Source organism: Oncorhynchus masou, chromosome 30 (genome assembly GCF_036934945.1).
Source record: "Oncorhynchus masou masou isolate Uvic2021 chromosome 30, UVic_Omas_1.1, whole genome shotgun sequence".
Taxonomy (NCBI): domain Eukaryota; kingdom Metazoa; phylum Chordata; class Actinopteri; order Salmoniformes; family Salmonidae; genus Oncorhynchus; species Oncorhynchus masou.
In genome coordinates, this window is record NC_088241.1 from 22,508,826 (window position 1) to 22,533,802 (window position 24,977).

Here is a 24,977-nt window from a genome sequence, read left to right on the forward strand (position 1 = left end):
CCAATACATTAGCACTGATGCACCTCAGAACTGAGAGGGGTGGGTAGATCCTGGGGTAAGGTGGTAAGACCATATGGGCGTACAGGGGGCTGTCCAACTGCCTGACTGAATAATTGACAATGCAGGACCAGATCTGGGCCTATCGTCAAGGCAACGGTGGAGTGAGTGAGAGTTTGACTGATCCTGAATGATGTGATTTATTGGCGCCCGGCTGCTCGGCTGATGGATTGCAGACCTTTTCTCCCTGTATGTGTCAATTGTTATGTATATTGTACCTTGTGTACTAGCATATTGCAATAATACAAGACTGGTGGAATAAAAATGAAAAATATTAGGGTATATATCAACTGGCCAACAGACATACACACACATACCATGCTGCTGCAGAGATGGAGAGAGAGAGAGCAAGCTGGGAAAGTTTCAGCAGTCTTGTGTGTGTGTGTGTGTGTGTGTGTGTGTGTGTGTGTGTGTGTGTGTGTGTGTGTGTGTGTGTGTGTGTGTGTGTGTGTGTGTGTGTGTGTGTGTGTGTGTGTGTGTGTGTGTGTGTGTGTGTGTGCGTGCGTGCGTGCGTGCGTGCGTGCGTGTGTGTGCATGCGTGTGTGTGCGTCTGTATATAGGCAGGGTGCAGTCAGCATTACCCAGAAGGCTAAGCCAGCCGCTCTCCAACAGACTGTTCACATAGTGCAGGCGCCAAGGAGAGGCATTTATCCGCAGGGCCAACGGGCACACAGATGACCATGTTTCCCTAGTTTCCAAGTCGCCTCACATTTCAGTCTAAGCCGCGATATCACACAAAATAATTACACCCCAGAGTCACTGCATCAAAAAGTGATGGCCATGGTGGGTTAGCGATGGCTCCAATCTTTGCTTTATCACGAGAGTATTTTCGCCTGGCCAGATAGTTAAAAATGGGATCCAGTAGTTAGATGCTTTGCAGAAAAACAGCCTCATGGCCAAGCTCATTAAAAGCAACGATAATGGGCCATTTAAATTCAAGGGCCATCTAGTTATCTTTCTAACTATATGCATAGTGCCTGCACTGGAATGGCAATTTAGAACAAAACAGCATTTGACGGTGGTCATGCTGTGAAAAGAAAAAAACAAGGCAACTGCCAAAGACAGAAACTTCTAGACCTTGAGTGAAGGTTTCCATCCCTATATTCAACACCAAAGTGAAGAACATTCTATAGCTTTGTCTTGTTACAATAGTAGTCAGAGAATCAGTGTTTGTCATTGGTAGTATTGTTATTTTTGTAACCCCTTACTTTTATTCTTGACACTTCAGTTTTATATCTTGTTTTTGGTAGTGCAAACAGTGAGGGGAGGGCAGCTTAGGTCTAGTTTCTATTTTTTGTCAAGTCATGACTGTCAATAAAACCCAACTCTTTCATCTTGCAGTGCCAGCCAGAATCGTCAACATCTCCCAAGACGTGTCAGTGAACGAGGGGGGCAACGTATACCTCTTCTGTCTGGCGGTGGGACGACCTGAACCCACAGTCACCTGGAAGGAGAACAAATGTAAGACGCCCATCCCTGTCTCCTGTCGTGGTACCCAGTCCTTATGTCTCCTCTCCCAGTTGTCTGTCCCTTTTTTCCCTGTCCCTGTTTACCAGTCTCATGTCTCCCTGTCTGTCCCTTTACCAGTCCCTGTCTCCTGTCGTGGTACCCAGTCCTCATGTCTCCTCTCCCAGTTCCCTGTCCCTTTACCAGTCCCTGTCTCCTGTCGTAGTACCCAGTCCTCATGTCTCCTCTCCCAGTTGTCTGTCCCTTTACCAGTCCCTGTCTCCTGTCGTAGTACCCAGTCCTCATGTCTCCTCTCCCAGTTCCCTGTCCCTTTACCAGTCCCTGTCTCCTGTCGCAGTACCCAGTCCTCATGTCTCCTCTCCCAGTTCCCTGTCCCTTTACCAGTCTCTGTCTCCTGTTGTAGTACCCAGTCCTCATGTCTCCTCTCCCAGTTGTCTGTCCCTTTACCAGTCCTTGTCTCCTGTCGTAGTACCCAGTCCTCATGTCTCCTCTCCCAGTTGTCTGTCCCTTTACCAGTCCCTGTCTCCTGTCATGGTAGCCAGTCCTCATGTCTCCTCTCCCAGTTGTCTGTCCCTTTAACAGTCCCTGTCTCCTGTCGTAGTACCCAGTCCTCATGTCTCATCCCTCCCAGTTCCCTATCCCTTTACCAGTCCCTGTCTCCTGTCCTCTGTCCTCTGTCGTAGTCTATACTAACTAGTCCCTGTTCCCAGTCCCTTGCTTCTGTCCTTGTTTCCTGTCATAGTCCCCAACCTTCTGTCCCAGTCCCTTTATTTGTCCCATGTGAACTGTCTCCTGTCATCTGCCCTTGTTGCCATTTCCATCACACCCAGGCAGTGGCTGCTAGTTCTCTCTCATACACATCACACATCACACATAATTATCCACAAATAACGCGTGCCAGCCACAATCATCAGCATCTGTCACCATCCTCACTGTCGCCGCCTTTACCATGGCAACAACGCTAATAATGATGTTTGTCATTAGAACACTATTTATGTCTTCCATCATCATCCAAATAAATCACATTGGTTTTGAGGGTGGTCGTGATAAAACGTCTAACAAGCTAATTCATATCCATTTAGATTTGTTTGTGAAATGATTCCTGTCCTATTACCATGTCTGCGACCATCAATGTTAAGATTCTAAATGATTTATTTCATGCTGATGCATCTCATAGAATGTGTTGAGCATGTTGAGGTTACCCTGCTAGGCGTTAGATAGGTTTAGCACGGTGTTACACTGTGTTATAGTGAACTACTGGGGGTGCAACAGCTTGGAAGATAACACACACACACACACACACACACACACACACACACACACACCTTAAAGTACATTACAGCCACTTGCTGTGCTTGTCTGCAGACCTACAGCATTTCTTCCTTGTCAGCAGTATACTCCCCCACCCTCGTTCCCTCACACACACCCCTTCAGTGTGGATTGTGAGATAGGGCAGCATTGTTATTCTGTGGGAGTCACTGCAGCGAAGCCATGGGCTGCTGGGGGAGTGGTGGTGGGGAGGAGAGAGGGAGGGGAAAGAGAAGCCTAGAGAAACAGTGAGAAGCTGCGAGATATCTGTCCCTCTATTCAGACACTGCAGTGGGTGGGAGACAAAGTGGTAGTCCCACCTGGGTGTAGGGAGTCGGGACACACACTTTCAAGACAATCCACCACGCACCTGTCACTCTATTCAGACACTGCATTGGGGGATAGATCACAGTGGGACCCCTACGTAGGTGTAGAGACACACAACTTGAAGACAATCCTCTGCACCTGGTACATTGGGACCGTGGTGCCATCATTCCCATGGTCACCAGGGCCCTTATTCATTAGTGCTGGCAACAGAAATAGTTTTGAAACGTTTTGCAACAGAAAACAACAGGTAGTCCCTTCCTGTGACAGTCTTATTTTCTTCCAATGGATGCCTAATGAATACAACCCAGACGTGTACCACCGTGAGTCTGTGACATGTACACACTGCTCCGAGTACTGCTCCTGCCCACTTTATATCTCACTGATACCATCTCCATCTCCCATTCACACTCTTTCACAGACATCACCTGAACCCCCATTAAATCTGAGACATCAAGCTCTTATCATTGGACATCCCATCCATTAGACAAGACGCGCACGCACACACACACACACACACACACATACAAACAGCACTCCACATTGATGCTCTCTGGCCCACCCACTCCATCGCATCAGACTTCATTCACTATGGTCTCAGTTAAACAAACAATGTCTGACAGTTGCTCGACTACCGCTGATAGAGCTAGAAAGAACCAGACCACCTCTGCCACAGATACACTCCACTGCAATAGAACTCAGAGTCTCTGACTGAGTCTGACTGCTCAGTGCTCCTAAAGTGTCAACGTGCTATAGGGAAATGGACTACAGTTTCACTGCAGGGCAGATCTAAACATTGACCTCTTTCCTTTCAACCATCGGTCTGGCTTCCTCTTTTCCCCTCAGGTCTAATCTAAGTGTTTGGTTGGTGGTGGAAGACCAGGTCTGTGTCTGAAATGGCACCACCACACATCTCGTCGACGCTGGCTGAGCACCCAACTCAGCCCCCGGGGAAGAAGGAAAAGCAAAGGAAGGGAAAGAAGCCAGGGATACAAATCGCTGAGACACAACCAGGGCTGCAGAAGACTAGCCTAATATCTTATAGACGGCTTCTAGAAAGGAGAGAGAGAGAGAGAGAGAGAGAGAGAGAGAGAAATAAACAGAGAAAGAGAGAAACAGAGAGGCAAGAAAAGACAAAGAGAACGAGTGGTCAAAATCGAAATAAAGAGAAAGGCACGTCCATTATTGACAGCAACCCTGAAGTAATGCCTTGCTAAAGGGCAGGTCGGCAGGTTTGTTTCACCTAGTCGGCTCGGGATTCAAACATGCAACCTTTCAGTTACTGTATGGCGGCAGGTAGCCTAGCAGTTAGATCATTGGCCCAGTAACTAAAAGAGTGCTTGTTCGAATCCCCAAACCAACTATGCGAAAAAAATTGGTCAATCTGCCCTTGAGCAAGGCACTTAACCCTAATTGCTCCAGGGTCGCTGTCAATAATGGCTGATCCCTGGCTATGACCCCACTCTCATGGGGAGTGGGATAAGCAGAAAACACATTTCCATGTCATACTTGTACAGGTTACAAACTTGTACATGTGTGAAACAGGACAAATATAAGCACCCCCTATTTTATATGGTGCACTACTTTTAATCAGAGCCCTAGGGGAGTCCTCTTGGGTCCTGGTCAAATTAATGCATTAAAGAGGGAATAGGGAACTGTTTAGGAGACCTTTTGCCTTTTGGTAGGTCGTCATTGTAAATAAGAATTTGTTCTTAACTGACTTGCCTAGTGAAATAAAGATCAAATAAAAAAATGATCACAAATTCTGAGGCAGCTCTAGGTCTTCCTCCAGTAGTGTCTGTGTCAGTGTCTGATGGAGCTGCAGTGTTTTACAGGCCATTGTGAGAGCCATGAGAATTCACTGGAGGACTGATTCCCTGATATGAGGAACGGTAAGAGATAAGTCAGAGTTTGATTTCAACCACTCGTTCACTTTCTGTATCTTTTTGTATTTCTCTCTCTCTTTCTCTCTCTCCCTCCTTTCTAGAAGCCGTCTATAATATATTAGGCCAGTCTCTTTAAATATTTCTTCTGCCGCCCTGGTTGTGTCTCAGCGATTTGGATCTCTGGCTTCTGTCCCTTTCCTTGCCTTCCCTTCTTCCCTGGAGGCAGAGTTGGGTGCTCAGCCAGCGTCGTCGGGGATGTCACAGGGGAGCCAAATGTATTAGGCTAGTGTTATGAGTGAATAACATTGCTGTAAACCCCCAACGCGTCTTGCCACCGCTGCCACTACTCGCTACAGGGTGGTGGGCGGCAGGCTGTACCGCCACTGCAGCAGCTGCAGATAATCATCTCCAGCTCAGTAGCAGCAGCTAATAATCCCCCAGTATAATCTTCAATTGGAACCTCCGCGCTAATCTCTTACAGGAATTATTGCTACTGTTTAGTGTGTCGTGCGTCAATTGTTACGCGGGTTTAGGCACATGTGTGTTTGTGGGGGGGGGGGTTGCTCGACAACACTGGGTGTGGGTGTGTGCGTGTGTGCGTATGCGTGTGTGTGTGCGTGCGTATGCGTGTGTGTGCGTGTGTGTGTGTGTGTGTGTGTGTGTGTGTGTGTGTGTGTGTGTGTGTGTGTGTGTGTGTGTGTGTGTGTGTGTGTGTGTGTGTGTGTGTGTGTAGGCCAGTGGTCCACTGACTGGCTAGCTTTTTAAAATGTGTTATTCTGATAACTGAGCAGCAATTTAAGCTGTGGATTTCCTTGTTAGTAGACAGATTATGTATTATGTCGTGTTCCACAGCCTGACTTCTTTAATGGGCGAAATTAGAGAAAAGCTTAATGGTGTTGGAGCTTGGAGGCTGCCAGAAACATCTAGCTGTGTGGAGCATCCATTCCCTTACATGGATAAAGCCAATATATTCTAGCCAGCCGGTCTCTTTGACTCGGTAAAGACTTTTGCCGTCACATTGCCATAGGACAACGAGGGGTGCCGAAGTGAGCGACAGACTAATTCGCTTGTCAGTGTACTAGGCAGTTTTGTCAAACACCACATAACAGCTCCATTTTGTTCTTACTGCATAGTGACTCACACACTGTTACCCCTGTCGAGTTTGGTGTGGCCAAACTCGTTTAAAAATAAATACCTATTTATTTCTGGAGAGGCTTTGTGAAGGAGTGATGTAACATTATTGTCAAGCCTCCGTCAATAGCTTCAGTATCTGTTGCTCATGGACATACAGTAACATCCAACACAGATCTAGGATCAGCTTCCACCTCCTCCAATCCACACCTGGCAAAACCCCCAAACGACCATAAATCAGCATCTAGGGCAACTTTATTCTACATCTGGGTCGTGTTCATTAGGCACCAAATGGAAGGAATATAATTTGATCTCTGAGAAATGAAGCTAATTGATTACACCCAAATTGGCCATTTTAATTTATAGTATTCATGTAATTTCCAATAAATATAGTACCTAACATTGAATTTGGACCATAATTATTTCTGACCGTAAGACAGGAGGAATCCATTAGAATTATCAGCAATCACCCACAGACCACCGACACCAATCCCACACCAACAAACAGTATACAGTATCATGTCTCTCTATCTCTGACAAGTAGTATGGAGCTGCTGCTTGTGGTTTTGCTTCTTCAACCTTTGTGACTCTGTTTATGGTTTCATTCCCCATTGAAGTCGCTTGTAATCTTTACCATAAATGATTGTGAAGGTACCATGTTTTTCCCACTTGATGCCACTATTCCTGCTGCTGCCACCACAACCTTTTAATCTCATCATGAGGAAAAGCTATTGGTTTCTACCCAAAGTTGAAAATGAAATATTGTGATCCATTTGTGACCAACCAGTTCAATTCGGTCTTAAGTAGAAACATTTGAAATGGTGTTCTTTACATAGGACATGGTATATCATACACTACAGTTGAGGAACAATGGGGAAGTAATGCTGCTTTGAAAGTTGATAAACTTGTAACCCCACTTCTGAGAAAATAGCCCTGGAATGTTTTTGTACACGTACTGGAGAGTTCTTCTTTGTCGACACCCATTCAGCATCATTCACACCCTCTTAAGCCTTAGCCCCGCCCATCTCTTTTAGGATTCACATACATGACATCGGCAGCCTGGTGGCCTAAAACAGCATGACTGGTGTATATTAACACCAATAAACCCATCAGTTTAAAAATGAATTTACGAACCAGGCAACTTATAGCAACTTTCTTAACAATATTTTGGTTTGTTTCTAGCTTGTTCGCTAGCGAGCTAATGTTAAGTTACAGGAAAGTAAACTCACAACACAATCATCATTTACAAGTTAACGGCAAGCTAATTACAGAAAATAGCTTACGGTTGCGAGTGTGACAAAATAAAAGCAGGGCATTCTACCAGAGAATTTTAGAACTTGGTCATGTCTCGTTGGCTAGCAAGCTAGCTAACGTTAGGCTATAACCAGCAATGCAAATGGCTCTGAGATACAAATAATATTACTACACAGATCATACACGTAATGTTAGCTAGTCGATGGACACAGCAACTCACTCCAGGGTTTTTCGTTATTTTTTTACTATGTTCTACATTGTAGAATAATACTGAAGACATCAAAACTATGAAATAACACATATGGAATCATGTAGTAAGCAAAAATGTGTTAAACAAATCAAAATCTATTTTATATTTGAGATTCTTCAAAGTAGCCACAATCTGCCTTGATGACAGCTTTGCACATTCTCTCAACCAGCTTCATGAGGTAGTCACCTCGAATGCATTTCAATTAACAGGTGTGCCTTGTTAAAAGTTAATTTGTGGAATTTCTTTCCTTCTTAATGCGTTTGAGCCAGTTGTGTTGTGACATGGTAGTGGTGGTACACAGAAGATAGCCCTATTTGGTAAAATACCAAGTCCATAATATGGCAAGAACAGCTCAAATAAGCAAAGAGAAAGGACAGTCCATCATTACTTTAGGACATGAAGGTCAGTCAATCCGGAAAATGTCTTTGGTCTGATGAGATTTTTGGTTCCAACCGCCATGTCTTTGTGAGACACAGAGTAGGTGAATGGATGATCTCTGCATTTGTGGTTCACACCGCGAAGCATGGAGGAGGAGGTGTGGGGTTGCTTTGTTGGTGACACAATCAGTGATTTATTTAGAATTCAAGGCACACTTAACCAGCATGGCTACAACAGCATTCGAAGGCGATACGCCATCCCATCTCATTTGCGCTTAGTGGGACTACCATTTGTTTTTCAACAGGACAATGACCCAACACACCTCCAGGCTGTGTAATGGCTATTTGACCAATAAGGAGAGTGATAGAGTGCTGCATCAGATGACCTGGCCTCCACAATCACCCAACCTCAACCCAATTGAGATGGTTTGGGATGAGTTGGACAGCAGAGTGACGGAAAAGCAGCCAACAAGTGCTCAGCATATGTGGAAACTCCTTCAAGACTTGGAAAAGCATTCCAAGTGAAGCTGGTTGAGAGAATGCCAAGAGTTTGCAAAGCTGTCATCAAGGCAAAGGGTGGCAACTTTGAAGAATTTGTTTAACACTTTGTTGGTTACTACATGATTCCATGTGTTATTTCATAGTGTTGATGTATTCATTATTATTTTACGATGTAGAAATAGTAAAAATAAAGAAAAACTGAATTCCACACTGACTTTACGGAATTCAGAAGTACAATTTCATAATTTGGTCAGATATGCTTGTATGTGTACTGTTAGTGTTTGTTGCTAGCACGTCATACCTAAGTTTGCATATCTTGCCAATGAAAAGTCTTTCAAGTAGTTGGCAAAATCGGTGTGTTTTGTGATGAATGAGCCATCTGATTCAATCAATAATGGAGTTTGCCTTTTTTCTGTAGACTGTAGACAGGGGTTTCATACAACGGGCTTGTGTTCTCTTTTCGACTTCCTTCGCATATTTGCAATCAAACTCTAGAATCTTCTTAGCTATCATACTCTGCTTCCACCGGGCATTCCACTGATTTCAAAACTCTGTCCTGCAGAAAGTGGAGTGCAATACTATTGCAGTTATTTGTGATATATTTTTTAAAAGCTGCATTAGACTGTATGACCTACACATACTGAGCAGCCATTTGTTATAGACAGAAGCGTGCTACATGTCAGACCAATCTGAACTCATCTCTTGGCATGTCCAGCCCATCCATTATCTCAGCCAATCATGGCTAGCGGGAAGGTTCCTGACTTTTTCCATGGCTAAATCAACTAGTCTCGTAATTTAACAATTTTATTCGTATTTACAGATGGCGTACAAGTTTGTTATTACTGCACATGAAATGTCAGATGTTTCAGAATGCACTTCTGCCCAAAAAATTTATGTTTATATGCAAATAACTCTCCTGTGAAGCAGTGACGTGTGACATATGCCTAGTTTCCTGAAACGAGTCACATTTAATAAACACAAGAGATCAGAAAAATGTATAAAAGGGTGTGATGGCAGTATTTGCAACAGTGGCATCTAGTGGGAAAAACCTGGTATTTTCACACTAATTTATTTAATTGACCTTGAACAAATGCACATCTCAGCCTGGGATAACCTCTGGCTTCTATCCTTTGACCCTGTCCTTTGTCCAATCAGATGGTCTAATGAGTGAGGGGGAGTTCCTGGACATAACAGAGATCAAGCGACATCAGGCGGAGGAGTTTGAGTGCATCACCAACAATGGAGTGACGCAGCCCGACATACGCAAAGTCAAGGTCACCGTCAACTGTGAGTGTCCCTACAAACCAAAAACACATGCATGCATTCACATACACAGACACACAGACACCCCACACATAGATAAGATAATACTATACTGAACAAAAATATAAAATCAACATGCAACATTTTAAAGTATTTTACTGAGTTACAGTTCAGATGAGGAAATCAGTCAATGGAAATAACTTCATTAGGCCCTAATCTATGGATTTCACATGACTGGTTACAGATACCGTAAAAAAATGGGCCTCAGGATCTCGTTGCGGTATTTCTGTGCATTCAAACTGACAATCGATAAAATGCAATTGTATTCGTTGTCGGTAGATTATGCCTGCACATACCATAACCCCACTGCATCCATGGGGCACTCTGTTGCGATATTGACATCAGCTAACCACTTGTCTAATCGACGCCATACACATGGTCTGTGGTTGGGAGGCCAGTTGGACATACTACCAAAATCTCTATAACGACTTATGGTAGAGAAATGAACAATCGATGATTTGTCAACAACTCTGGTGGACATTCCTGCAATCAGAGTGCCAAACTGCACACTCGCTCAAAACTTGAGATATCTGTGACATTGTGTTGTATGCCAAAACTGCTAATTTTAGTGGCTTTTTATTGTCCCCAGCACAAGGTGCACATATGTAATGATCGTGCTGTTTAATCAACTTCTTGATATGCCACACCTGTCAGGTGGATGGATTATTTTGGCAAAGGAGATATGCTCAATAACAGGGATGTAAACAAATTTGTTCACAAAATTTGAGAGAAATAAGCTTTTTGTGCATATGGAACATTTCTGGGATCTTTAATTGGAGCTCAAGAAACATGGGACCATCACTTTACATGTTGCAGTTATATTTAAATTCAATGTATGTAAAATATGATTGAATATGTAAGATTCAGTTATGTATCAATATGTATAAATGCAATATCTCAAAAGTTTTAGAACACCTACTCATTTTGACTATGTTTTACATTATAGAATAATGGTGAAGACATCAAAACTATGAAAGAACACATATGGAATCATGTAGTAACCAAAAAGTGTTAAACAAATCGAAATATATTTTATATTTGAGATTCTTCAAATAGCCACCCTTTGCCTTGATGACAGCTTTGACACACTCTTGGCATTCTCTAAACCAGCTTCACCTTAAATGCTTTTCCAACAATATTGAAGTTTCCACATATGCTGAGCACTTGTTGGCTACTGTTTCTTCACTCTGTGGTCCGACTCATCCCAAACCATCTCAATTTGTTTGAGGTCAGGGGATAGTGGAAGCCAGGTCATCTGATGCAGCACTTCATCACTCTCCTTCTTGGTCAAATAGCCCTTACACAGCCTGGAGGTATGTTGGGTCATTGTCCTGTTGAAAAACAAATGATAGTCCCACTAAGCCCAAACCAGATGGGATGGCGTATCGCTGCAGAATGCTGTTGTTGCCATGTTGGTTAAGTGTTCCTTGAATTCTAAAGAAATCACAGACAGTGTCACCAGCAAAGCACCCCCACACCATAACACCTTCTACTCCATGTTTCACAGTGAGAAATACACATGCGGATATCATCCGTTCACCCACACCGTCCCACAGAGACACAGCAGTTGGAACCAGAAATCTCAAATTTGGACAAATTTCCACCAGTCTAATGTCCATTGCTCATGTTTCTTGGCCCAAGCAAGTCTCTTCTAATTATTGGTGTCCTTTAGTAGTGGGCTCTTTGCAGCAATTTGACCATGAAGGCCTGATTGCATTAGCATCGAATAGCCCCCCGATATGCAACTTTTCAGGGAAGTTAGGAACCAATATACACAGACAGTTAGGAAAGCAAGGGCTAGCTTTTTGAAACAGACATTTTGCATCCTGTAGCACAAACTCCAAAAGTTTATGGCGACTAAGAGCTCCTCCTCCCAGCTGTCCACTGCACTGAGGCTGTCACCACCAATAAATTGAGAATTTCAATAAGCATTTTTCTACGGCTGGCCATGCTTTCCACCTGGCTACCCCTACCCCGGTCACAGCCCTGCACCCCCCACAGCAACTTGCCCAAGCCTCCCCATTTCTCCTTCACCCAAATCCAGATAGCTGACAATCTGAGAGAGCTGCAAAATCTGGACCCCTACAAATCAGCCGGGCTAAAAAATCTGGACCCTCTCTTTCTAAAATGATCCACCGAAATTGTTGCAACCCTTATTACAAGCCTGTTCAACCTCTCTTTCGTATTGTCTGAGATCCCCAATGATTGGAAAGCTGCCGCGGTCATCCCCCTCTTCAAAGGGGGAGACACTCTAGACCCAAACTGCTACTGACCTATATCTATCCTACCTGCCTTTGTAAGGTCTTCGGTAGCCAAGTTAACAAACAGATCACCGACCATTTCGAATCCCACCGTTTTATTCATTTTTATTTCACCTTTATTTAACCAGGTAGGCTAGTTGAGAACAAGTTCTCATTTGCAACTGCGACCTGGCCAAGATAAAGCATAGCAGTATGAACAGACAACACAGAGTTACACATGGAGTAAACAATTAACAAGTTAATAACACAGTAGAAAAAAAGAGGGGAGTCTATATACATTGTGTGCAAAAGGCATGAGGAGGTAGGCGAATAATTACAATTTTGCAGATTAACACTGGAGTGATAAATGATCAGATGGTCATGTACAGGTAGAGATATTGGTGTGCAAAAGAGCAGAAAAATAAATAAATAAAAACAGTATGGGGATGAGGTAGGTGAAAATGGGTGGGCTATTTACCAATAGACTATGTACAGCTGCAGCGATTGGTTAGCTGCTCAGATAGCAGATGGTTGAAGTTGGTGAGGGAGATAAAAGTCTCCAACTTCAGTGATTTTTGCAATTCGTTCCAGTCACAGGCAGCAGAGTACTGGAACGAAAGGCGGCCAAATGAGGTGTTGGCTTTAGGGATGATCAGTGAGATACACCTGCTGGAGCGTGTGCTACAGATGGGTGTTGCCATCGTGACCAGTGAACTGAGATAAGGTGGAGCTTTACCTAGCATGGACTTGTAGATGACTTGGAGCCAGTGGGTCTGGCGACGAATATGTTGCGAGGGCCAGCCGACTAGAGCATACAAGTCGCAGTGGTGGGTGGTATAAGGTGCTTTAGTGACAAAACGGATGGCACTGTGATAAACTGCATCCAGTTTGCTGAGTAGAGTGTTGGAAGCAATTTTGTAGATGACATCGCCGAAGTCGAGGATCGGTAGGATAGTCAGTTTTACTAGGGTAAGTTTGGCGGCGTGAGTGAAGGAGGCTTTGTTGCGGAATAGAAAGCCGACTCTTGATTTGATTTTCGATTGGAAATGTTTGATATGAGTCTGGAAGGAGAGTTTACAGTCTAGCCAGACACCTAGGTACTTATAGATGTCCACATATTCAAGGTCGGAACCATCCAGGGTGGTGATGCTAGTTGGGCATGCGGGTGCAGGCAGCGATCGGTTGAAAAGCATGCATTTGGTTTTACTAGCGTTTAAGAGCAGTTGGAGGCCACGGAAGGAGTGTTGTATGGCATTGAAGCTCGTTTGGAGGTTAGATAGCACAGTGTCCAAGGACGGGCCGGAAGTATATAGAATGGTGTCGTCTGCGTAGAGGTGGATCAGGGAATCACCCGCAGCAAGAGCAACATCATTGATATACAGAGAAAAGAGTCGGCCCGAGAATTGAACCTTGTGGCACCCCCACAGAGACTGCCAGAGGACCGGACAGCATGCCCTCCGATTTGACACACTGAACTCTGTCTGCAAAGTAATTGGTGAACCAGGCAAGGCAGTCATCCGAAAAACCGAGTCTACTGAGTCTGCCGATAAGAATATGGTGATTGACAGAGTCGAAAGCCTTGGCAAGGTCGATGAAGACGGCTGCACAGTACTGTCTTTTATCGAAGGCGGTTATGATATCGTTTAGTACCTTGTGTGTGGCTGAGGTGCACCCGTGACCGGCTCGGAAACCAGATTGCACAGCGGAGAAGGTACGGTGGGATTCGAGATGGTCAGTGACCTGTTTGTTGACTTGGCTTTCGAAGACCTTAGATAGGGAGGGCAGGATGGATATAGGTCTGTAACAGTTTGGGTCCAGGGTGTCTCCCCCTTTGAAGAGGGGGATGACTGCGGCAGCTTTCCAATCCTTGGGGATCTCAGACGATATGAAAGAGAGGTTGAACAGGCTGGTAATAGGGATTGCGACAATGGCGGCGGATAGTTTCAGAAATAGAGGGTCCAGATTGTCAAGCCCAGCTGATTTGTACAGGTCCAGGTTTTGCAGCTCTTTCAGAACATCTGCTATCTGGATTTGGTGTAAAGGAGAACCTGGAGAGGCTTGGGCGAGGAGCTGGGGGGGGGGGGGCGGAGCTGTTGGCCGTGGTTGGAGTAGCCAGGCGGAAGGCATGGCCAGCCGTTGAGAAATGCTTGTTGAAGTTTTCGATAATCATGGATTTATCGGTGGTGACCGTGTTACCTAGCCTCAGTGCAGTGGGCAGCTGGGAGGAGGTGCTCTTGTTCTCCATGGACTTCACAGTGTCCCAGAACTTTTTGGAGTTGGAGCTACAGGATGCAAACTTCTGCCTGAAGAAGCTGGCCTTAGCTTTCCTGACTGACTGCGTGTATTGGTTCCTGACTTCCCTGAACAGTTGCATATCGCGGGGACTATTCAATGCTATTGCAGTCCGCCACAGGATGTTTTTGTGCTGGTCGAGGGCAGTCAGGTCTGGAGTGAACCAAGGGCTGTATCTGTTCTTAGTTCTGCATTTTTGAACGGAGCATGCTTATCTAAAATGGTGAGGAAGTTACTTTTAAAGAATGACCAGGCATCCTCAACTGACGGGATGAGGTCAATGTCCTTCCAGGATACCCGGGCCAGGTCGATTAGAAAGGCCTGCTCACAGAAGTGTTTTAGGGAGCGTTTGACAGTGATGAGGGGTGGTCGTTTGACTGCGGCTCCGTAGCGGATACAGGCAATGAGGCAGTGATCGCTGAGATCCTGGTTGAAGACAGCGGAGATGTATTTGGAGGGCCAGTTGGTCAGGATGACATCTATGAGGGTGCCCTTGTTTACAGAGTTAGGGTTGTACCTGCTGGGTTCCTTGATGATTTGTGTGAGATTGAGGGCATCTAGCTTAGATTATAGGATTGCCGGGGTGTTAAGCACATCCCAGTTTAGGTCACCTAACAGAACAAACTCTGAAGCTAGATGGGGGGCGATCAATTCACAAATGGTGTCCAGGGCACAGCTGGGAGCTGAGGTGGGTCGGTAGCAGGCGGCAACAGTGAGAGACTTATTTCTGGAGAGAATTAATTAGTAGTTCGAACTGTTTGGGTATGGACCTGGAAAGTATGACATTACTTTGCAGGCTATCTCTGCAGTAGACTGCAACTCCTCCCCCTTTGGCAGTTCTATCTTGACGGAAGATGTTATAGTTGGGTATGGAAATCTCAGAATTTTTGGTGGCCTTCCTAAGCCAGGATTCAGACACGGCAAGGACATCAGGGTTAGCAGAGTGTGCTAAAGCAGTGAGTAAAACAAACTTAGGGAGGAGGCTTCTGATGTTGACATGCATGAAACCAAGGCTTTTCGATCACAGAAGTCAACAAATGAGGGTGCCTGGGGACATGCAGGGCCTGGGTTTACCTCCACATCACCCGCGGAACAGAGAAGGAGTAGTATGAGGGTGCGGCTAAAGGCTATCAAAACTGGTCGCCTAGAGCATTGGGGACAGAGAATAAGAGGAGCAGGTTTCTGGGCATGGTAGAATATATTCAGGGCATAATGCGCAGACAGCGGTATGGTGGGGTGCGGGTACAGCGGAGGTAAGCCCAGGCACTGGGTGATGATGAGAGAGGTTGTATCTCTGGACATGCTGGTTGTAATGGGTGAGGTCACCGCATGTGTGGGAGGTGGGACAAAGGAGGTATCAGGGGTATGAAGAGTGGAACTATTGTGAACTAAAAAGACATGTGAACTAAAACAATGATAACTAACCTGAACAACAGTATACAAGGCATATTGACATCTGAGAGAGACATACAGCGAGGCATACAGTAATCACAGGTGTTGAATTGGGAAAGCTAGCTAAAACAGTAGGTGAGACAACAACAGCTAATCAGCTTGCACAACAACAGCAGGTAAAATGGCGTTGACTAGGCAACGGGGCCAACAGATAAAACATAAACAAGCAGAATGGAGTACAGTGATTAATGGACAGTCCAGCGTGCATCAGCTATGTAGCCAAGTGATCAGTGTCCAGGGGGCAGCGGCGGATGGGTCAGGGAAGCTGGACTGGCGAGTGTTATCCAGGTTAAAAAAACTAACAATGACTAAATAGCTTGTAGCTAGTTAGCTGGTTAGCTTCTGGAGGTTCTTGAGTGTGTTCTAAAAATTAAAAATAATAGCGATTCCGTATCACATTGGGTGAGTCAGGTTACCGGAAGGTATAAACAAATTAAAAATCGAAAAGAGATCGAAAGTAAATATGGGTCCAGTGAGTGTTTGGGACGCGGCGATTCAGACGGTTAGCAGGCCTGTGCTAACAAGCTAACAGTTAGTAGGCCGGGGCGAAACAAGGTAGCAGTTAGCGGACCGGGGCTAAACAAGCTAGCAGTTAGCAGGCCGAATTAGCAAGCAAGGAGATAGCAAGGGCTAGAGAGTTAGCCTTTGGGGGAAGTCACGATGGGGTGAGTCTGTTTATTCCTCTTCATGCGGTGACATCAATAGACCGGTCGTGGGTCCGGGTATTGTAGCCCAGGAGTATGCTACGGTGGTAGCACAGGGGCTCTGGCCGGGCTAGCTTCAAGCTAAGTGGGTGGAAACGCTAGCCAGGAGTAATCATCCGGGGTTGCGGTTTAGCTAGATAGCTAGTTGTGAAGATCCAGCTGAAAAATGTTCCGTTTGCTGTGGGAATCCGGGGATAGAAGATAAATAGGTCCGTTATGCTCTGGTTAGAGTCGCGTTGTTCGAACTGGCGAGAGCTTTCCGAGCTAAAGGTTAGCTGATGACCGGTTAGCTGAAGACCGCTAGCATAGCTGGTAGTTAGCTGGCTAGCTTCAGTTGAGGGGTTCCGGTTCCGAAGTAAATATAAATACTTTAGGAAAAATAGCTACATTGGGTGAGGCGGGTTGCAGGAGAGTATTTGGAAGCTGAGGTTTAGCAAAATGTTTTTTTTAAATATGCGAAGAAAAATATGTAAAAACAAAAGAAAAAAACAATATAAAAACGATATATACAAGGGGCACGACACGACAGGATGTCTTACTGCTACGCCATCTTGGATCAATGGCGTAGCAGTAAGACGTACCTTCCCCGCTATTCAATCTGGTTTCCGAGCTGGTCATGGGTGCACTTCAGCAGTCATGGGTGCACTCAAGGTCCTAAACGATATCAAAACCGCCATTGGTAAGAGCCAATACTGTGCAGCTGTATTCATCGACCTGGCCAAGGCTTTCAAATCTTTCAGTCACCACATTCTTATCGGCAGACTCAACAGCCTTGGTTTCTCAAATGACTGCCTCGCCTGCTTCACAAACTACTTCTCAGACAGAGTTCAGTGTGTTAAATCAGAGGGCCTGTTGTCTGGACCTCTGGCTGTTTATGGGGGTGCCACAGTGTTCAACCCTCAGGCCGACTCTTTTCTCTGTATACATCAATGATGTCGCTCTTGCTGCTGGTGATTCTTTGATCCACCTCTATGCAGATGACACCCTTCTGTATACTTCTGGCCCTTCTTTGGACACTGTGGACACTAACCTCCAGATGAGCTTCAATGCCATACACCTCTCCTTCCATGGTGTCCAACTGCTCATAAATGCAAGTAAAACTAAATGCATGCTCTTCAACCGATCGCTGCCCACACCCGCCCGCCCGTCCAGCATCACTACTCTGGACGTTTCCTACTTAGAATATGTGGACAACTACAAATACCTGGGTGTCTGTTTAGACTGTAAACTCTAATTCCAGACTCACATTAAGTATATCCATTCCAAAATTAAATCTCAAATTGGCTTCCTATTTCACAACAAAGCATTCTTCACTCATGCTGCCAAACATACCCTTGTAAAACTGACTATCCTACCGATCTTTGACTTCGGCAATATCATTTACAAAATAGCCTTCAACACTCTACTCAGTAAATTGGATGCAGTCTATCACAGTGCCATCCGTTTTGTCACCAAAGCCCCATATACTACCCACCACTGCGACCTGTAAGCTCTTGTTGACTGGCCCTCGCTTAAAATTCGTCGCCAAACCCACTGGCTCCAGGTCATCTATAAGTCTTTGCTAGGTAATTCCCTACCTTATCTCAGCTCACTGGTCACCATAGCAGCACCCACCCGTTGCACGCTCTCCAGCAGGTATATTTCACTGGTCACCCCCAAAGCCAGTTCCTCCTTTGGCTGCCTTTCCTTCCAGTTCTCTGCTGCCAATGACTGGAACGAACTGCAAAAATCACTGCAGCTGGAGACACATATCTCCCTCACAAACTTTAGCCTGTTACGGATGCGATGCCTGTACAGGCATCAAAATCAGCAAAATTCCAGAGCGCCAACTAATAGTACTCGATACAACTCAAACTTTCATTAAAACACACATACAAGGTACTCAATTAAAGCCACACTCGTTGTGAATCTAGCCAACATGTCAGATTTGTAAAATGCTTTTCGGCGAAAGCATGAGAAGCTATTATCTGATAGCATGCAGCCCCCAGAAACACATGAAGGGGACGTAAACAAAGAAATTAGCGTAGCCGGTGCTACACAAAACGCAGATATAAAATATAAAACATTCATTACCTTTGACGAGCTTCTTTGTTGGCACTCCTATATGTCCCATAAACATCACAATTGGGTGTTTTTTTCGATTAAATCGGTCCATATATACCCAAAATGTCCATTTATGAACACCGTGAAATCCAGGAAAAAAGTCACGTTTCCCAACGCAACGTCAGTTTTTTAAATTAAAAAAGTTGCCTATAAACTTTGACAAAACACTTCAAACTACTTTTGTAATCCAACTTTAGGTATTAGTAAACGTTAATAAATGATCAAATTGATCACGGGAGATCTGTATTCAATAGCTGCAAGTTTGGAAATCGTGTCGAAGTTTGCCACTTTCATTACTTCCTCTGGGAGGCTTCATGACAGGATGTGCCTATTACTCAGATGACCAAGGATTTAGCTGCATTGAATTCACAACACTGGCGACATCGTGTGGAAGCTGTAGGAACTGCAAGCCCAGTCCCATCTATTATAGCGTGCAATAGACAATACAGAGACTGGCGGATGGATTTTTTCTTTGTCGATTTTGTGATCAGGTCTCCTTGCGATTTTGACCACGGAACTCATTCTGTTATAGTCACAGACACCATTGAACCAATTCTAGAAACTTCAGAGTGTTTTCTATGCACACATACTAATCATATGCATATACTATATTCCTGGCATGACTAGCAGGACGTTGAAATGTTGCGCGATTTTTAACAAAAAAATGTGAAAATTCACAGCATCCTTAAGAGGTTTTAAACACCAGCTGTCAGAGCAGCTCACAGATCACTGCACCTGTACACAGCCCATCTGTAAATAGCCCATCTAACTACCTCATCCCCATACTGTTATTTATTTTTTCTTTGCTCCACAGTAGCTGTACTTGCACACTCATCTTCTGCACATCTATCACTCCAGTGTTTAATATCTATATTGAAATTATTTTGCCCCTATGCCTATTTATTGCCTTACCTCCCTTATCGTACCTCATTTGCACACACTGTATATTGACTTTTTCTATTGTATTATTGACTGTATGTTTGTTTATTCCATGTGTAACTCTGTGTTGTTGTTTGTGTCACACTGCTTTGCTTTATCTTGGCCAGGCCACAGTTCTAAATGAGACCTTGTTCTCAACTAGCCTACCTAGTTAAATAAAGTGAAATAAAAATTTAATTAAAAACACAGTCTCCTCTAAAATGTTGAGATGTTACTTGAATTCTGTGAAGCATTTATTTGGGTTGCAATTTCTGAGGCTGGTAACTCTAATAAGCATATCCTCTGCAGCAAAGGTAACTCTGGGACTTCCATTCTTGTGGCGGTCCTCATGAGAGCCAGTTTCATCATAGCGCTTGATGTTTTTTGCCACTGCATTTAAAAATTTTCAAAGTTCTTGAAATTTTTTGTATTGGCTGATCTTCATGTCTTCAATGAATGATAGACTGTCATTTCTCTTTGCTTATTTGAGCTGTTCTTGCCATAATATGGACTTGGTCTTTTACCAAATAAGGATATCTTCTGTATCCCCCCTACCTTGTCACAACACAACTGATTGGCTCAAACACATTAAGAAGTAAAGAAATTCCACAAATTCACTTTAATAAGGTACACCTGACTACCTCATGAAGCTGGTTGAGAGAATGCCAAGAGTGTGCAAAGCTGTCATCAAGGCAAATGGTGGCTACTTTGAAGAGTCTGAAATATTAAATATATATGGACACTTTTTTGGTTACTACATGATTCCATATGTGTTATTTCATAGTTTTGATGTCTTCACTGTTATTCTACAATGTAGAAAATATTTTAAAAAATAAGAAAAACCCTTGAATGAGTAGGTGTTCTAAAACCTTTGGTCGGTAGTGTATGTCTTAAGAAATTTATATGGCATGTATTTATCAACCTCAACCTTTCTCGACCTTGAAGGTAACTGAGCCTTTCTTTGTCTGAGCTTAACTTTTAATCACTATCGTTGTGTACATATGTTAAAGATTTCTCTCACTTCTCCCTCCTTCTCCCTTGTTCAGACCCTCCCATGATCACAGACGTGAAGAACATGCCAGCCCAGCTGGGCAAAACGGCCATTTTGCGCTGTGAGGCCATGGCAGTACCCACGGCCTCCTTTGAGTGGTACAGAGATGACCGCAGGTAAGAAAAATACCTCCTCCTTCTCCTTTTCCTTCACTTTTTCTCTAATAGGACGGTTTTGCTAGCCTCTTGATAGTACCCATCCGGATCCGGGATCGTGAATACAGCCTCAAGCTCATTACCATAACGCAACGTTAACTATTTATGAAAATCGCAAATGAAATTAAATAAATATGCTAGCTCTCAAGCTTAGCCTTTTCTCAACAACACTGTCATCTCAGATTTTCAAAATATGCTTTTCAACCATAGCAAAACAAGCATTTGTGTAAGAGTATTGATAGCTAGCGTAGCATTTAGCGTAGCATTTAGCGGGCAACATTTTCACAAAAACCAGAAAAGCATTCAAATAAAATCATTTACCTTTGAAGAACTTTGGATGTTTTCAATGAGGAGACTCTCAGTTAGATAGCAAATGTTCAGTTTTTCCTGAAAGATTCTTTGTGTAGGACAAATCGCTCCGTTTTGTACATCACGTTTGGCTACCAAAAAAACCCGAAAATTTAGTCACCAAAACGCCAAACTTTTTTCCAAATTAACTCCATAATATCAACTGAAACATGGCAAACGTTGTTTAGAATCAATACTCAAGGTGTTTTTCACATATCTCTTCATTGATATATCATTCGTGGAAGTCTGCTTTCTCCTCTGAATCACATGGAAAAATACTTGCAGCTGAAGTTTTACGCACCAATTTCGACGCAGGACACCGGGCGGACACCTGGTAAATGTGGTCTCTTATGGTCAATCTTCCAATGATATGCCTACAAATACGTCACAATGCTGCAGACACCTTGGGGAAACGGCAGAAATTGTAGGCTCGTTCAGGGCGCATTCACAGCCATATAAGGAGACAATGGAAAACAGTGCTTCAAAAATTTTGCTCATTTCCTGTTTGAAGTTTCATCTTGGTTTCGCCTGTAGCATCAGTTCTGTGGCACTTACAGATAATATCTTTGCAGTTTTGGAAACGTCAGAGTGTTTTCTTTCCAAAGCTGTCAATTATATGCATAGTCGAGCATCTTTTCGTGACAAAATATCTTGTTTAAAACGGGAACGTTTTTTTATCCAAAAATGAAATACTGCCCCTAGAGTTCCAAGAGGCTAGCACAGGCTGGAATATGTTCCAGGATTCATCCAATGGCATTGAGGAGTATTCCACCTCAGTCACCGGCTTCATAAATAAGTGCATCGACGATGTCGACCCCACAGTGACCATACGTACATATCCCAACCAAAATGAATAGATTACAGGCAACATCCGCACTGAGCTAAAGGCTAGAGCTGCTGGACGCTTATAAGAAATCCCGCTATGCCCTCAGATGAACCATAAAACAGGCAAAGCTTCAATACAGGACAAAGATTTAATCCTACTACACTGGCTCCGATGCTCGTCGGATGTGGTGCGAGCCTACCAGACGGGCCTTCTATGCTCGCATTCGAGGCAAGCAACAGTGAAGCATGCATGAGAGCACCAGCTGTTCAGGACGACTGTGTGATCACGCTCTCCGTAACCGATGTGAGCAAGAACTTTAAACTGGTCAACATGTAGGTTGCATCACCGCCTGGTATAAAAACTGCTGGGGCCAAGCTTCCTGCCATCCAGGACCTATATACTTGGCGGTGTCGGAGGAAGCCCCAAAAAATTAACAAAGACTCCAGTCACCCAAGTCATGGACATTTCTCTCGCTAAATTCCGCACGATAACGCGGTAACGCGGTAACGCAGCACCAAGTCTAGGTCCAAAAGGCTCCTTAACAGCTTCTACCCCCAAGCCATAAGTCTGCCAAACAACTAATCAAATAGCTACCTGTATTATTTGCTTTGACCCCTCCCCCCACACACTGCTGCTATTCGCTGTTTATTATCTATGCATAGTCACTTTACACCTACCCTAATGTACAAATTGCCTAGTAAATATTTTCTTAACTCTATTTTCTTAAAACTGCATTGTTGGTTAAGGGCTTGTAAGTAAGCATTTCACGGTAAGGCCTGTTGTATTTGGAGCATGTGATAAATAACATTTGATTTGATTTGATTTAATAGGTTAGGTAGATTTTTTTCCTTTATTGCTAACACATCCAATGGGGCACACTGGGAAGTATTGTAGGTTTAAGTGCTGTTAGATTTGTATTGGAATTTTCAGATAAGGTAGTGACAGAGTGGAGGGGGAATGTGTTTTTCTGAGATCTCTGGGGAGAATATAGTAACCATTTCCCGCTAAGAGGTGTGATTTAATATTCTCTCTCGATGGCAAAGGATTGGATTGTAATGAGTAATATGGTAAAAACTCAGCTCTGTATTGGTAACACCTATCCAATCCTTTCAAATATAATCAAAATACCATGGGAGAGAGAGAGAGAGAGAGAGAAAAGAGTGTGTGAGAGAGAGAGAGAGAGAGAGAGAGAGAGAGAGAGAGAGAGAGAGAGAGAGAGAGAGAGAGAGAGAGAGAACGCACTCTAATAGGGCACACTAGAGTATGGTAGATTTAATTGCTGTTAGATTTTGACTATTAGAATTGTCAGGTGAGGTAATGACAGAGAGGAGGGGGCTTGTAAGTAAGCATTTCACGGTAAGGTCTACACTTGTTGTATTTGGCGCATGTGACAAATAACATTTGATTTGATAGTTTAGGTAGATTCTTTCCAGTATTGCTAACACATTCTTTCAGATATAAAGTTATTTCTCTCTCTCCCTCTCACCGTCTGTCGCTCTCCCAACCCCCCCACTCTACCCCTCTTTCTCTATCTACATCCCGCCTCTCTCTCTGCCTCGCCCCCTCTCTCTATCTCGCCCAACTCGCTCCCTCTCTCCCCCTCTCTCTCTCTCTCTCTCTCTCTCTCTCTGTATCAGGCCGGTAGAGAACGACAATACTCTGAGGATCAAGAACGAGAAGACGCGCTCACTGCTGCTCTTCACCAACGTGACGGACAAACACTTTGGCAACTACACCTGTTTTGCCTCCAACAGGCTGGGAGCCTCCAACGCCAGCATGCTGCTCTTCCGTGAGTCTCTTAAAGCATTCACACAAACACACACACATACTTAAGCATGCATACGTACACACAGCTAGCCACATGCAAACACACACTCATGCATGCATACCACAGAAGGTTGGTGGCACCTGAATTGGGGAGGACGGGCTTGTGGTAATAACTGGAGAAGACTGAGTGGAATGGGTTCAAATACATCAAACACATGGTTTGCATGTCTTTGATGCCATTCAATTTGCTCCATTCCGGACATTATTATGAGCTGTCCTCCCCTCAGCAGCCTCCTGTGATGCATACACACACAGACGTCCATACAGGTGTCTAAGCTCATTCTACTTCACTCAATCACACAAGTAGTCAAATGTGCATGCGCACATACTTAGAGAAGCAAACCAATGCAAACATACACCTAGTCACACACTGCATTGCCCCATCCCCATCTCTCTTCCTTTCCCTGCTCACAGTGTTGGATTTCCTCATCCCCCTCCCTCCTTCCCCAATCCCTCCTTCCGTCTTTCCATCTCTTTATTCGCCACCCCATTACGCCAAAGAGCTTTTCTCCTCCATTTCTCCCTCTGTCCTATCCTGTTCTGCTACCCCAGGAAGTTGTCGTTTCTCTCCTTCTCGCTCCTCCCGTCTCGCATTAGCCCTCCCCAATGAGCGATTTCCAACACTGTGTTCTCTCTCTCCCTCTATCCCACCCTCTCTCCCGCCTTCCACACTCTGCCATCTTAAGTGAGCCCCTTCATCTCCTCCCTTTCTCCTCTTTTCTTCCCTCATTCTGCTGTTCTCTCGGCAAGTCTCCCTCCAATGACTCACCCCCAGCCAGTCAGTCTCATACATCCTTCTGCTCCGCCTTGCTCCATTCCCTCCATTCCGCCTGCCTCTGTGTCTTATCTCTCCCATCATTTGTCCTTCTCCTCTCCTCTATTACCTAATCTTCATCATTATAATTAAGTTCATCATCAATCTTTCATCATTATAACAAGCTGGGTCTGAACCGTCTATACGAATGGGACACAGACTGAAAATCAAACCACTCTGACTAATATCAGATCGCTTCGGGGATGGTTTTACTCTCTGTCCCTGTCATTGCACTCAGACTTCATTTCTATCCCAAAATGTTTGACTTATTTTTACTTGTAGCTTACATTTTCTCTGGTTGTTTCCTTTTTCCCTTACGAATTCTTCTCCACTCTTTCTTCCCTCGGTTACCTCTCTCCTTCCGGTGCC

At 44.3% G+C, this 24,977-nt stretch overlaps 1 protein-coding gene across 1 annotated transcript in view; it reads left to right on the top strand.

Moving 5' to 3' along the window:
• Positions 1-24,977, top strand: part of LOC135522369 (igLON family member 5-like) — a 154,183-nt gene that overhangs the window by 122,743 nt on the left and 6,463 nt on the right. Inside the window, exons 4-7 of the mRNA XM_064948548.1 lie at positions 1,399-1,518; positions 9,711-9,842; positions 20,634-20,754; positions 23,605-23,756. Coding sequence (XP_064804620.1) covers positions 1,399-1,518; positions 9,711-9,842; positions 20,634-20,754; positions 23,605-23,756 — 525 coding nt within the window. The remainder of the gene's footprint in view (positions 1-1,398; positions 1,519-9,710; positions 9,843-20,633; positions 20,755-23,604; positions 23,757-24,977) is intronic.